General features: G+C 44.2%; 1 protein-coding gene across 6 annotated transcripts in view; it reads right to left on the minus strand.

Moving 5' to 3' along the window:
• The window catches only part of LARS2 (leucyl-tRNA synthetase 2, mitochondrial), a 251,118-nt gene that overhangs the window by 80,194 nt on the left and 155,905 nt on the right, over positions 1–15,019 (minus strand). For 5 of the 6 annotated variants that reach the window (XM_081246585.1, XM_081246582.1, XM_081246583.1 and 2 more), the window contains one exon: positions 6,097–6,240. The exons of the other annotated variant lie outside the window; for it this stretch is intronic. In XM_081246585.1, the coding sequence (XP_081102711.1) occupies positions 6,097–6,240 (144 nt within the window). The remainder of the gene's footprint in view (positions 1–6,096; positions 6,241–15,019) is intronic. 6 annotated transcript variants of the gene reach the window in all.

Here is a 15,019-nt window from a genome sequence, read left to right on the forward strand (position 1 = left end):
TGCTCCTCCTGGTTCTCAGAAACTTTGCTTCCTCGGCCAACATCTAATCTGTGCACACGCCCACCATGCGAAGGGCCAGGCTGAACACACAGCAGGCGACACTGGGGCCAAGGGTCTTTTTGGGCAGACAAGGTGGGGTCAAGTCGCCAAACCTCACTGATCAATCCCTTTGCAAAGTTTTCTGAGAGCACAGGAGGACTTGCATGCTGTTACGAGGAGGTGCTTCCTGGCACTCTCTCTGTTCTGGGGCTGGGAGAGGACCTGAGGGTAGAAGCAGAAAGCCAGGCAACAGCCCACTTTCCAGGAGACAGCCAAATGCTTTCACAGGGAACTCAAGGCCTCGGGATTAGAACAAGGGTGCCCAAGGGTCCCCATTTCAGAGTGTGGGGGACTCTTAAGCAGCCAGGGGCACCCAGGGGACTAGACCCTTGTACCGCTGCTCCTCCGGGGCTGTCCTTCTGCTCCAGCCTCCTCCTCCACCTCCCCAAAGAGCTCCTGTCATAAGCCTCATTCCCTTCCCTCACCTCCTTGGCTCTCCAACTCCAGAGTTTCACTCTTTGCAGTGTCCAACAAGACCAGTACGTTCTGGTAAAGGCGTCTCTACTTTACCCACAAGTGCAACATGAAACCAAGATGAGAGGCGCAGAGGGGGCAGGGAAATGGGTGGCTTATTACCTCCCATCCTCCCTGATTTCATAAGGGCTCACTGTTGCCCATCTGCTTCTTGCCAGCAGAAATTCTACTTGGAAATACTTGCGAAGCGTGAAGTTTCCTGCATGTCTGGGAGGCAACAAAACGCTCCCTTACAGATATTCTGCACTTCCCATTTTTCATCACCATCTTGTGATACCTCCTCAGACCACTGGGTAGAGCTGGGGCTTTTCCTCGCCTCCCCTGCACTCTCCTGCAATATGATGTTGATCCTAAGGGCTGTGACCTCTCATGTCTGCGAATGTCTCCTGCACTAGCCTCCAAGCTCCCAAAGAGCAGGGACCTCAGCTTTTTTCACCTGTATTCTTAGCACCTAGTCAAGAATACAGCTGGGGAGAGAAAGAATGAATTCAGGCTACCTGAGAAGTGGCACATACTGCAAGTTAAGAGCTCAAGCACCTGGATTTGAATCCCAGCGCTGTTACTTACGACCAGTGTGAGCCTCAGTTTCCTCATCAGTAAAACAGGGATAACACGCATATCTACCCTCCAAAGAATAATGTGAAGGTTCAATAAGATGGTGTAAGTGAAAGCCTGAGAACTGATCAGATCAGGGGCAAGCAGACAGGAAGTGGGAGATGATCACAGACTTGGTTCACATTCTAGCAGTTGCCGGATAACTCCTGGAAACTTAGGAAACATAAGCACCAATTTGGTGTGGGCATTGACTAAGCACCATCAGGGCATGATTATGTCCATCTTAACGCCAAAGAGGAGTCCATGTATAGTGTCCCAGCAGCTGAGGGCCTGTGAGAAGTCAGCCTCTGGGGGCTACAGGAAGCCGCACAGAAACCAAAACCACAAATCTATCAGAAAAGTTCAAACGAGAAGCTATTTGTCTCGCCTTCCAATTGTCACCCTGTTGTCAGGAACTGAAGTGTTCGTTCCATCCGGCTCTGAATCCCTCTTGCTTTCTGTATGTAAGTCTCCAATCCGCCCTCCTCCCCTTGCTCTCACCTCGTGGTGCTGCCCACACGAATCCTCCCACACATCTCTGCCAAGACTAATTCATTTTCTTCAGATACTCCTACTGCTAGTTTTCTTTTTCACAGAATGAGTGGCTGAAATCACTTTTAACGTTTCATAAAGCAAACAATCCTAGGAAGACTGGGTGGTGGGTAAAGGGAGGAAAATCAAATACGTCACAGAACAGCCTTAATAAAGGATTTTTATATTTCAGGGTTCCCTGTAATTTTTACATCAGGCATTGTCTTTATAATTTGGAAGTTAAGTGAATGAAAGGAGGGCTCCTTCACAGCCATGCTCCCAAGCAGACCACCAGCTGTACATCACAGAGGCAGCCTTCAGAGCTGCAAAACTAGATGTAAATACAGAGCTCTAAAGATAACTGTGGCAGGCACAGCTCACCGGCCATCCCAGCACCCATTCCCCATCCCCTTCCCCCAACCATCTTGACTATAGAAGCTAAAAAGCCTGAGCCTACTTTCCTAGTTTTCCTTGTAGCTGGGTGTAGTCACATGACACAACCAGGGCTAACAGAACATCAGTGGAAATTGGCTGTGGGTTTGTGGGGAAGTTCTTGCATTCTAGTCACTCACACTGCCTCTTTTGCTTCTTTCTGTCTTGAATGGAAGCGTGATGTCTGATCTGCAGCAGCCATCTTGCAACCATGAATGATAGGTAGGAAGGAAAGGTCATGAGAATCACAGAAATGTCAACTCAGAGCCCTCTCCCCATTTGGTCCCAGCAACTGGGACTTCTTGTGTGGGAAGTAACCTCCCATCTGTTAAGCTACTGCTTGGGTTTTTATTTACTTGCAGCTAAAAGCATTGTTGACTCAATATCTCATCCTTATCTAAATAGGACCTAATCACTAAGTCAACACTATTACTGTCATACCAGGTTTTAAAGTAGATGTCCTATCTCATTTGATCTTCTTTGAAGTTTTGGACCCATTTATCCAAGCATCATTTATTTCTACATCTCTACTCAAATGACTCATGGCCACTGCAAACTCAAAAGGGTCAGGACTATGTCTCTTCCAGGACTCCCTATCCCAGTGAGTAGCTTAATCATTCACTTCGTGTCCAGGTCAGGGCCTTTCTTGATGACATCATCTCCTACACACTCTCATCCATTATCACCAAGTTCTACAGATTTCACCATCTGAATATTTTTCTAACCTACCCATCTCTTTCCACTACCATCTAAGTCTAAGTTATGCATGCCTGGACCATTGCAATAACCTTCTAACTAGTCCCTCTGCACCCACACTTGCCCTTTCCACAGTGAATTTATAAAAGCACAAATCTGACCATGTCATTCCCTTCCTTAGAATCCTTTAATGGCTTCTCAGGGACCCCATGATAAAGTACATATTTCTTAAGACCTAAAAGACGTTGCCTGATCTGGCCCTTAACCACCTATTCAGGTTCTCCAGCCCTATCTTGAGTTTCTCCTCTTGGCTCTCTTAGTTTCAGGTATACTGTCATTATTTCAGCTTCTCAAACTTGTCATATCCGTTTCTGTTTTAGGGCTACCACTTGTTATGTTCTCTATGTGGGGGGATGGGGGTTCCCCTATAGCTTTATGGCCTACTTAACCCTTACTCATCCCTCTGCAGCTCAAACAATAAATTTTCCATTTTAGAAGTTGCGCTTTTCTGTTCTAGATTTCCATTTTTTAAAAAAATAGTTTCCATTTCTCTTCAGAGATTCCCCTGTCCACTCATTACGACCAAAAGTCTTTTCCTTTAAGTTCCATTATCTCAGGATCTATTTCTATTGGGCTGACTCCATTCCCCCCCCCCTTTATTATACGTCACAATTTCCTGATTCTTTGCAAGTCTAGTAATTTTTTTTTTTATTATATGTTAGACATTGCAGATGAAACCAACCTTGCAGAAAGTCTGGCTTATGTTGTTTCCTTTTAAAGGTGTTGAGTTTTGTTTTGAAAGTTCCTTTTGAAACTGTCAGGCTTACTTTTATTTTTCATTAAGGTGAGTCTATTTTAATTTTGTCCTTGGTTCTAGGGTGTCATCCACACTTGTAATATATAGCCTTTCTGAGGTCTCAACTGTAAACTTTTGGCTGAGCCATAACTCCAAGGTTTCAGAGCACTGTGCAGCCCCCTGGTATCTCTGTTCTCCTCTCAATCTCATAGTAATCATTTTCTATTAGGCCTTATGAAGTCTTGCTCTGTGCATGTGCAGCCCTCAGCCAAGGACCTGCAGTGAACATGGATTTCTGCCCACCCCTACCTCCTATGCCACCCCCTCTTCTCCTGATTTTCAGGGCAAACCAAGTGTTGACCTCCAAAGTCAGCTTTTTCAATAATTCTTCACTGGAGTTCAGCAAGAACCATGCAAGTCACCATGGTAACTAACCATTTCTGCTGAAGAGCTGAAAATTCACAGCTGACAGTTTAAAGAATAATGCCACTCAGTTAGGTTATTACATTTCCAATTAGAGGCAGAGGACAATTAGGTGGCCTTTCCACCAGTGCCTATTACAGAGTCATCTGACAGGTCCTCGAGGTGACCTGGCATGCCTCCCAGTAATGCAGTCGACCCCAACTGTCAGCAAGTAGGGGCTCTCACTGCCTGGGATGTTATAGAAAGCAATGTCCTCAGCTTTCTTCTTATTATTCAGTCTCTCAATACTACTAGTGTGCTTAAAAAGAGGAAGGCATTATGTTAACAAGTTCTAATTAGTAGTTTTCCAAATCCATATGCTACATTCTGAATAAATTGAAAAGGGAAAACAGTCTCATTTTTAAGACATGTCTTTTGAGTGAGAGAACTAGAGGTCATATAACCATATGGCATTGGTATGGTGAGCTGGTGTACTACAGTTCTAATTCAGCAAAGTTTTGTAGTGATCAGAGGTTATTTATAACTTGTGCTCTCTTTGCATATAAGAAGTGCAGTATTGGATCTGACCCAAAGTCCATTTCAGTCCAGTACCCTCTCTGTGATGGAGCAACCCATGGGCTACTATGGAAAGGTACAACTATCCTTTGTATGGTGACTACCCCAGGGTAAGAACTACCATGACATACCATCAGTAGCCCTTCATGATGCCTTTACCTTTTCAGATCCTGCTTAGTTCCTGTCTTATGCTCATACAGAGATTATCAAATGGCCATGGGAAATGCCCCTGATTTGCTCTAACCACTTTTCTCTGGAGTTTCAGGGAGTGATCACTCAATTCCATATCCTGAAACATGGTAGGCTCAAAGAATACCTTGCACAGAATGGTTCTGGCATACCCAGAACAAGTTATTTTGCCCAGACTATTGGTGATTTAGTAAGCAAGCTCCCCCCTTCAATGGTTGGGCTTGCCTTGAATTCCTGAAAACATAAAAAGCCAGAGGCACCTTAAAGACCACTTGGTCGCACCCTCTCCTTTTATTGATGAGGAAACTGAGGTGCAGGGACTTGCATCAGTTTACACTATTAATCAGAGACACAACAAGAGTTAAAGTCCAAAGCTTTGGTTCCTGGCTTAGTTCACTTTCACCCTGACCTTCCCTCATGAGACTGGCCATCTCTTCACTCCTTTTAAACTTTATTTTATTTTATTTTTTTTGCTGTACGCGGGCCTCTCACTGCTGTGGCCTCTCCCGTTGCGGAGCACAGGCTCCGGACACACAGGCTCCGCGGCCATGGCTCGCGGGCCCAGCCGCTGCGCGGCATGTGGGATCTTCCGGGATAGGGGCACGAACCCGTGTCCCCTGCATCGGCAGGCGGACTCTCAACCACTGCGCCACCAGGGAAGCCCTTCACTCCTTTTAGATGGTCTTCTCTGGACCCTCTGAAATGTCATTCTGTCTTTCTGGAGGTCTTACTAGAACTGCACAAGTGAAGATACTTTCTTCCCTTCTAGGTTTATTGTTGATATAATTGCAGATGAAGATGAATGTTTTTTGGCCTCTATGGCAGTACAATGATTTGTTGAAAGGTCAGCAAACAATGGCCTACAATGACCCCCAGGTACTATTCTTTTTCTTTTGCGGTACGCGGGCCTCTCACTGTTGTGGCCTCTCCCGCTGCGGAGCACAGGCTCTGGACGCGCAGGCCCAGCAGCCGTGGCTCATGGGCCCAGCCGCTCCGTGGCATGTGGGATCTTCCCAGACTGGGGCACGAACCCGTGTCCCCTGCATCGGCAGGCGGACTATCAACCACTTGCGCCACCAGAGAAGCCCTCCCAGGTGCTATTCTTGATTTCCAACTGAAAGACCCAAATCCATCAACCTCTACGTGAGTGACCCTGAGGTTCATGTGCCTCCTGTCTGCACACCCATGGCTCTAACAGCTCTAACTAGAGTTCACCCCCAACAGTGAGGCTCTCCAATACCGAGAAGACCTTGGTGTTGCCTGCCAACACGTACGCATTACTGGGGAGCCTCCAGGCTGACACTCACCTTTGCATAAGCAGTTGTCTTAATGAACCACTGTCTGAGGTACTTCTGTTCCACCTTTGCTCCAGAACGCCACGAACAGCCATGTTCATCCACCTGCTCATTGGCAAGCACTGTTTGATCCACTGGGTCCCAGTTAACCAAGGCCTGTTGTAATTCATGAAGCAAAATGATGCAATCTCGTAAGTATACTGAATAGGATCATATTGAGGTTCCTTACATGTGAGAGGGTCTGCAAAGGCAGTATCTCTGCTCTGAGACTTGAGGGCATCTCCTTGGAGCATCATTTGGCAAGGAAGCCACTAGCAAGCTGTAAAAAAAGAATGTGAACTGCCTCTGTGCTTTCACTTTATTAGAATAGGCTTCGGAAGGGAGGCTCTAAGCATGTCTCTAACTCAAGTTTGGAATCTGCTTGTATGAAAGGATGGACTTGCAGATTGGAAATTTTAGTAAACAGAGGAAAAGAAGAAAAAATGGTACCTAGAACTTAGCAGAATTGAGTTACTTTAGGGGAAAAATGTATTTATTTTAATGTAAATAGCTAACACTTACTGAGAGATTACCATGTGCCAGATGCTGTGCTAAGTGCTTTCCTAAGGTTGGCTCTTCTAATCCTCAGGATAACATTTTGAGGTAAGAATATTATTATCCCCATATTGCAGAGGAGGAAGTTAAGGAACAGAGAGATTAAATAACTTACCTAAGGTCACACAGTCAGTAAATGGCAGAGATAACAAGGTAGGAACTCAAGTCTCTAGAAACCGTAAACATTTTTGCAGTTTTTTAAAACTTCTGTTTAAATTAAGGTACAACATACATAGAGTAATGTGGATAAATCTTAAGTGTACAGCTCAATCAATTTCTACTATCACTCATACCAAGACACAGAACATTCCCAGCAACCCAGAAAATTCTGTCATGCCTTCTCCCAATCAACATCTGCCCCCCGCAAAAGGTAACAATATTCTGAGATCTATCTCCATAGATTTCTTTGGCTGATAGAAACTGTAGTCTTAACCATGATGAAGTTTCTCTCCACAGAGTTCTAATTCATTTCTATTTTCATTTAAAATACCTCTGACATCTACATTCACTCCTTTATGACATTTAGGTACAACTGAGTACAAAGAAGGCAATGAGAACAGAGACATGTTTAGGCAGTAAAATACACATTGTTTTTTAAAATTTTAATAAGAGATTGTGCTGAATGTTGTCAATTTGCCCGTCCAAATCCTCTTTCTACCCGGTTCTGTACCCCCAGGAAGCTGTCCCCTGTGCCTACATTAACCAGGACCCTTGCCCTCTGGCTGGGTTCAACCAGTGAGAGGCACCCTGGCTTCTTCCTAGTTGGGCCACGGCCCCCGTTGGGCAGGCCTCTCCTACTGCTCCAGCTACTGCTCTCCCAGTTCCAGTAACGGCTCCCGATGTCGCGCCTGCCGCCTGGGGTGGGCAAAAGCTTCCTTCTGTTCCCAGTGCCAGGTGCTTAACCATCCCTTGTGGGTTTCCCTGAACTCTGCACAGAAACAGTCTTTGTTCTTTTTTGTTTTTGATGTGGACCATTTTTTTAAAGTCTTTATTGAATTTGTTACAATATTGCTTCTGTCTTACGTTCTGGTTTTTTGGCCGCAAGCCATGTGGGATCTTAGCTCCCTGACCAGGGATCGAACCTGCACCCCCTGCATTGGAAGGCAAAGTCTTAACCATTGGGCCTCCAGGGAAGTCCCAGAGACAGTATTTTCATTACATTTTCTTCAATGACTGCTTTCGAGTAGGCCCTCTTTTTCCTGCTGGGACCCTGACTGATTCAGAGACATACCTAAAAATTACATAAAAAGTAGGAGTGGGGCTTCCCTGGTGGCGCAGTGGTTGAGAGTCCGCCTGCCGATGCAGGGGACATGGGTTTGTGCCCCGGTCCAGGAGGATCCCACATGCCGCGGAGCGGCTGGGCCCGTGAGCCATGGCCACTGAGCCTGCTCGTCCGGAGCCTGTGCTCCACAACGGGAGAGGCCACAACAGTGAGAGGCCCGCGTACCACAAAAAAAAAAAAAAAAAAAAAGTAGGAGTGGAGGAGAGGCTAACCCATCTATGGGTTGTGATTTTACAACTAAAAAGTAGTACATCCACTGAAAAACTTAAGCCTGTGAAGCCTAGAGTCGGAGTGGGAAAGACATGCATTGAATGATTTTCTCCCCTGATTCTAGGGCCCCCAAAATCCTTGAATCCATAAATAGAGATAGACAAAATATAGGACAAATTACCTTAGACCTAAAAACTGGAGGTGAATAAACCAAGGGTGACTTACTTATCTATTATCATTGCCCATGTTAGGGGTTAGGGGAAGGACACCACTTAAAATAAAAGATAAAAAGAAAGAGCCAAGTATTGTTTACTAACAAGAACAGGTCCTTCAAAGGCACCCCCCCCCAAAAAAAAACCCATGTACAACTAAAATGGTATAAAGTACGAAAGGGAGGGAAAAAAGCCCTATATGCCTTCACCTCTGTCTCCTGCCCCCTGCAGGTGACACGGAGAAGCAAACACTCAGCACTGCAGATTGTAAAAATAGGACTTTATTTTCTTATCAACATTCCCACATGGCCTGGCATCTCTCAGACTCCAGGTTACAAAATGCAATAAAACCCTGGTAATGAATGAAAGACAAATAAAAGCAAAACACAAAAGCAATTTTTCCCGCGATGAAAGTCTTGGGGGTGGGGGAGAAGAGGAAAAACACAAAAGGAAATAAAGTCCCAAATCAGAGATGCATCCTTGTGAGAACCCACTCCCTTTTCTTCCCAGGACTGAGATCCACCTCAAGCACAGAGCTTCAGGGTTCAGACTCAGCCCTTCTGCTGGCAGTAAAACCATGGGTGGTCAAAATGTAGGGCGTGTGGGGTCCAGGGTGCACAGCATCTGTGGCCTCTTGAAGCCCTGGAGTTGCTGCCCAAATACCTTTCTCCGGGTCTCCTCTCTTATGTAATGGTCTCTATCCTACAGCTTCCCCTCAAGCCACAGTCTGTCTTCTCTCATCTGGCATTCTTGGGTTTTCACATTTTGAACAGTTACTTTGATAGATGCCCTGATTTTTAAGCAAGCACAGTCTTGCTACATAGAATATAGTTTCTGGACAACTTCACTGACTAGTCACTGCGCTGGTTGATTCTGGCCTCTATCACCTCCTGAAGCCAACTCCATGCTCCTTAGAGTGAACTAGTCGTCTTAGTAAAATATAGCCTATCTCTATATTTTGAAATCAACTTTAAATCAATACTGAAATCATTAAAACACTTGCAAAAACACTGGACTCTAGTCGATTTTGCCCACTGCTTCCCTCACACAAGTTATCTGGCAACATCACAGAATGAGCCATCCCAAATAAGAGAACTTCCCTGGTTGATCAAGGGTTAAACACTAAGATTAACATTTTTTTGTTGTTTGAGTGATTTGTGGGAAGCTTTCAGAAAGCATTTAAGAAATGCACATCACAACCCGATTCTAAACAAGAATCAGCCATGTTCGCTGGGTCAGTTTTGTACAGTGACTGTGGGTGCTGCATCATTTTTGCCTCCTCCCCCTCCCCTTCTTGGCTGTTAGGCTCTTGGAGGTGTGGGTGACTATGGGGTCCATCGGGGATTCTCAAGGCAATTTCATCCTGATTTTGAGTTTATCAGCTCTCCTCTCTGCAACACAGCAGCTGTGGCGCCTATTGCCCAGCAGGCTTCCTATTCCAAACCTCATCCTTTCTCATCTCATCCTCCTCTTCCCCTGGATCCTCCTTCCCCTTGCCTCCCTGGCCCTCACCCATTTCACAGGGTGCCAGTCCCAACTAGAGCACATCCTCCATTAGTATGCTTTTGTCTCCTGGCCAAGGCATCACTCTTCAGGCCTTTGGCTGCTCTCCATCATTTCCCTTGCTTCTTTCTCCTCAAGCTCTGCTTTTATATGACTGAAGACGTTTTTTGAGTATCCTGTCATGTAGCTTCACATTCCAGAAGGCTGGTAAAATATATGTTTTAGGGTATTGATTTTCTCAGGGTCTATTAGCTTTTTTCTCGACAAAAGCTTGTTTAATTAAGGAACACCATATAGATCTTATTAAAGGATCTAATGCTCAAAATTGATTTTGCTCCATTCCATCTAGAATGCGCCTGAATTTGGACTCAGTCCAGAATGGGGGGTGGAAGGTTCCCAAGGCCAGTTTATTTGTTACTCGCCACCACCTTCCAAAGCCACCAGGGGGCAGACTGAGAGAGGCTGCCTGTCTGTGCACAATGTTTCTTTAAGTAGCTTAGGTAGGTGAATTAGCACTATAAGCAGCTGCCACTGAAATCATGAAGACAACCAAAGACAAACTCATAAATTAGGTGGCACTCCACAGGTCTCTAGAATGTCCAAGTAGAACACAGCATCATTCTCTCTACTAGCTACATCCACAGAATAATTTATTTTTAAACCAAAGAGGTGAAATTAATGTTCTCCCAAGAAGAGGTCTCTATATTCATATTTTTGGCTGAAAATATTTTGTTCTGTGAGAGCAAGAAGAGATTCCCTTTTGCACGGAAAATAAACATTCTGATGGACAGTGCTTGTTAAGAACACGATTTAAAGACTCCGGTTCTGTTTTGTAATGCTCTGCTAAAATACTTTCCCTAAATGTCCATTTAAACAGCTTGTAGCAGAACTGAATTTAAGAATTAAGGCTATCTTCTTTTTAAAAAAAGTAAGTTATGACAATGCCATTAGAGGAAAAGTATTAATATGTGAGTTTTTTTTGCCAAATATGCTTTACAAAGTATGCTATATGCAGTCTTTCTAAAGTAAATTAACTTTCTAATATTAATTTCAAGTGTATATTTTGAAATAAACCCCAGGAATAGAATGTTAACTGATATCGATATGTTTTTATTTTATTTATTAATTTAAAAAAATCTGTTAATTAATTAATTAATTAATTAATTTTTGGCTGTGTTGGGTCTTAGTTGCCGCACGCGGGATCTTTCGTTGCAGCGCGCAGGCTCTTCGTTGTGGTGCACAAGCTCTCTAGTTGTGGTGCGCGGGGCTTATTTGCCCGTGGCGTGTGGGATCTTAGTTCCCAGACCAGAGATCAGATCAAACCTGCGTCCCCTGCATTGGAAGGTGGATTCTTAACCACTGGGCCACAAGGGAAGTCCACAAAACATAAAATATGTTTTATGTTCTAAAGCCAATTTGAAAATGGCTATCCAATAAAAGGAGATCTACCTGGAAAAAATACTTTGGATTAGAGCTAACTCTGATCTTCAAACAGTGTACCAATTGTGCATGTTTGCATTCTATTTATGATTTTTTTCTTAAGATCATGTCATTTAATAGTGACTTTTAAACATTAATACACCAAAAACATTTAAGTCAATGTTAGCAAGTTTTAGTTAGCAGTAAGAACATTATCTTTCTAAATGAAAATCCGTGAAATAATCTATATTGTTTTTCTGTGATATCTTCCCATGGACAACCTGCCTTAGAATTAGCCAGGAAGCTTCAGGATTTTTTTTTTTTTTTTTTGGCTGCATTGGGTCTTCATTGCTGCATGCAGGCTTTCTCTAGTTGTGGTGAGCGGGGGCTACTCTTCATTGCGGTGCGCGGGCTTCTCACTGCGGTGGCTTCTCTTGTAGTGGAGCATGGGCTCTAGGCACACAGGCTTCAGTAGTTGTGGCACACGGGCTCAGTAGTTGTGGCTCACAGGCTCTAGAGGGCAGGCTTAGTAGTTGTGGCGCACAGGCTTAGTTGCTCTACGCCATGTGGGATCTTCCCAGACCAGGGCTCGAACCTGTGTCCCCTGCATTGGCAGGCAGATTCTTAACCACTGCACCACCAGGGAAGTCCCTTCAGGATTTTTTTTAACTTTCTATTTTTCCAATTTAAATATCATAATGGGGCTTCCCTGGTGGCGCAGTGGTTGAGAACCTGCCTGCCAATGCAGGGGACACAGGTTCGAGCCCTGGTCTGGGAAGATCCCACATGCCGCGGAGCAACTAGGCCCGTGAGCCACGACTGCTGAGCCTGTGCGTCTGGAGCCTGTGCTCTGCAATAAGAGAGGCCGTGATAGTGAAAGGCCCGTGTACCGCGATGAAGAGTGCCCCCCGCTTGCCACAACTAGAGAAAGCCCTCGCACAGAAACGAAGACCCAACACAGCAAAAATAAATTAATTAATAAACTCCTACCCCCAACATCCTCTCTAAAGACATAAATAAAACAAACAAACAAACAAATAAATAAATATCATAATGACTCCAGGTACCTGCAGGCACGCACAGACAGGCACTTATTAAGCACATACTCTGTGCCAGGCACCATCCCAGGCTCTCCACAAGCATTCATCTGTTTTACCCTTGTAACACCCTATGAAGGGGGGAGAAGAGGGTGGTAGGCAGAACTGCACCCCAAAGATGCCCACATCCTATGTCATCCAGAATCCAGATGCCCATGTCACTTGCAACCAGTGAATATGTTACCTACATGGCAAAAGGGTCTTTGAAGATATGATTAATGAAGGATTTCGAGATGGGGAGATTAACCTGGATTAACCAGATGGGCCCAAAGTAATGACAAAAGCTCTTATAAGAGAAAGAGGAAGGCAGAAGATTCAGAGTCTGAGAAGGAGAGGTGATGATGGAAGCACAGGTCAGAGAGATTTCAAGATGCTACACTCTGGCTTTGAAGTTGAAGAGCAGTCCAAAGTCAATGACAGAAGCAGCCTCCAGAAGCTGGACAAGGCAGGGAAAGAGATTCCCCTCTAGCGCCTTCAGAATGAAGGCAGCTCTGCCAACATCTTGATTTTTAGCCCAGTGAGACCTATTTCATGGACATGTAAGACAATGAATCTGTGTTGTTTTAAGCGACCCAGTTGGTGGTTATTTGTTACAGCAGCAGCAAGAGGAAAGGAATACAGTCTGTTCCCATAAGAGAAGTAGTTAGAGGGAAAACTGGACCAAATTCCCCAGGGGTATGCAGATTGTGAGGTGGGGGGGAGGAGTGTCACACTGACTTGGAAACAACTGGGGAGAAGAGAGACATCTGGAGCCAGTAGCATGGTCGTCCTTTTCCATTTGGGGGGGGGGGCCCAGAAACCCCTTCCATCATCAGAAAAGTTACTCAGCTCCTAAGATGCTGTCTGTGATTGGCTTTGGATCCAACCCAATAGTGATGAGATTAAGCTTCCTAGTTGGGTTTGATGTGCTTAGAACTGAAACAGCATGAACAAACCCGGGGTGTGGAGACAGAGAAGCAAGTGTCCTATGAAGAAATATAATAAACATTCAATATATTCAGAAAGTCAGCTTAACTATACAATAAACAGATACAAAAAAATCAAGTGTCTTGTAAAGGGATATTACACAACCAAGGGCTCCACGCAAGAAATGTTTACACAATTACATTAACGTGTCACATCATTTCATACCCCATGCATATAAATAGTAACTATGCAACTGAGGATAGGTAACACTGGCTAATCTAATTCATGCTGTGTACGACTGCTTACACTCTTTAAAGAACTGTTCACTCTTTCCTGTGTTTTACCTGCAGGACGCCCTCTGCTTTGCTGTGGCTTTTTCATGTCTTATAATTTCAATTTTTGTTTGTCCTTCCTGCTATCACTTGGGATACACAGTGTAGCTCATGATCTCTTACTCCCTCTGCCTGGACCCATGGGTGATTCCAGTGTGGAAACCCCTTTTGGGTATAATTATAATCCACCTGAGCAAGAGAGGCTCTTCTGGGAAGGTGTCTGCCAGGCTGCTAGATCAGTACGGAACCTGTTGATTAGAGAGGAAATCTGATGATTTTCCCACCAATTCTCTTCCTACTCTTTTGCTTTTGGATATTGAATAATGCTGCTAAGAAAAATTATCCAAAACTTAGAAACAGGCAAAAGGGATTGCTCCTTCAGTGTAGGCTGGGACTGGCTAGCAGACCCACATCCCCCAGGGATTATCTGATTTTCTAGGGATGTGTACCTTTGTTTGACTCCCTGTTCACTATTGTTTAAGTTATTGTACAGCCCTGCTAGGTGAAAAGAAGAGGTTAACTTGCAGAAAACTCAGAGCTACGCAAGCAAACTCTTTATGTCTGAGAGTGATGCAAATGGTTCCCATGAAATGACAATGCAAATGATTTCTGTCTCACAGAAAAGACTGTCCCCAGAATTAGGTTTATGCCTTGTAGGACGGACATTAAGCAGTTTTGATTCTATTAGCAAATTCATTTCAGCACGTCTGTGACCCTATAAACCACCCTTCCTTGAAATCTCATTTGAACCAGTCTTAACATACAAAAGGTTCTCTCACTAATTAATGAGTTGAATAAAATCCTTGACACATGTTCATTTTATATTTGTATGGGAGTCATATTTTTAACTTCTGAAAATAATGCTTTAACAACACAAAAGGTCTGTTGCAGTCAGCACTTTGGACAGGTACTTGTCTCTCACCACTCCTCACCTAACGGGGCTCTGAGCATAGGAACACCTATGGTGTGTTAAGAAATTAAATTGACCCAGGAGGCTCTACAGTGGCTAAACATCAGTATGACTCAGTTCAACAAAGTTCTCACTCTCAATTTATCCCAAATGTTAATGGGGACGGAATAGTCTCTAAAAAAAAACCAAACATAACAACATAATATTTTAAACAACCAATATTTTAATATCCTTAATTTAAAGATGAGAGTGGGTTAGGGATTGTATACGCTGTACAGTGGTTCTCACAATGTGGTCCATAAACCTCTGGGGTCCCTGAGACCCCTGCAAGAGGTCTGCCGGTCAAAACTATTTTCATTATAATAATAATGCATGGGTACAACTTTCATTCAAAGTGTAAAATAGGCCAACACATTTGAATATAACAGAGTACAAAAAGTTCATTGATATTTAGATTCAACATTGCAACT

The sequence above is a fragment of the Mesoplodon bidens genome (genome assembly GCF_964165515.1).
Source record: "Mesoplodon bidens genome assembly, chromosome: 10".
NCBI classification, from domain to species: Eukaryota; Metazoa; Chordata; class Mammalia; order Artiodactyla; family Ziphiidae; genus Mesoplodon; species Mesoplodon bidens.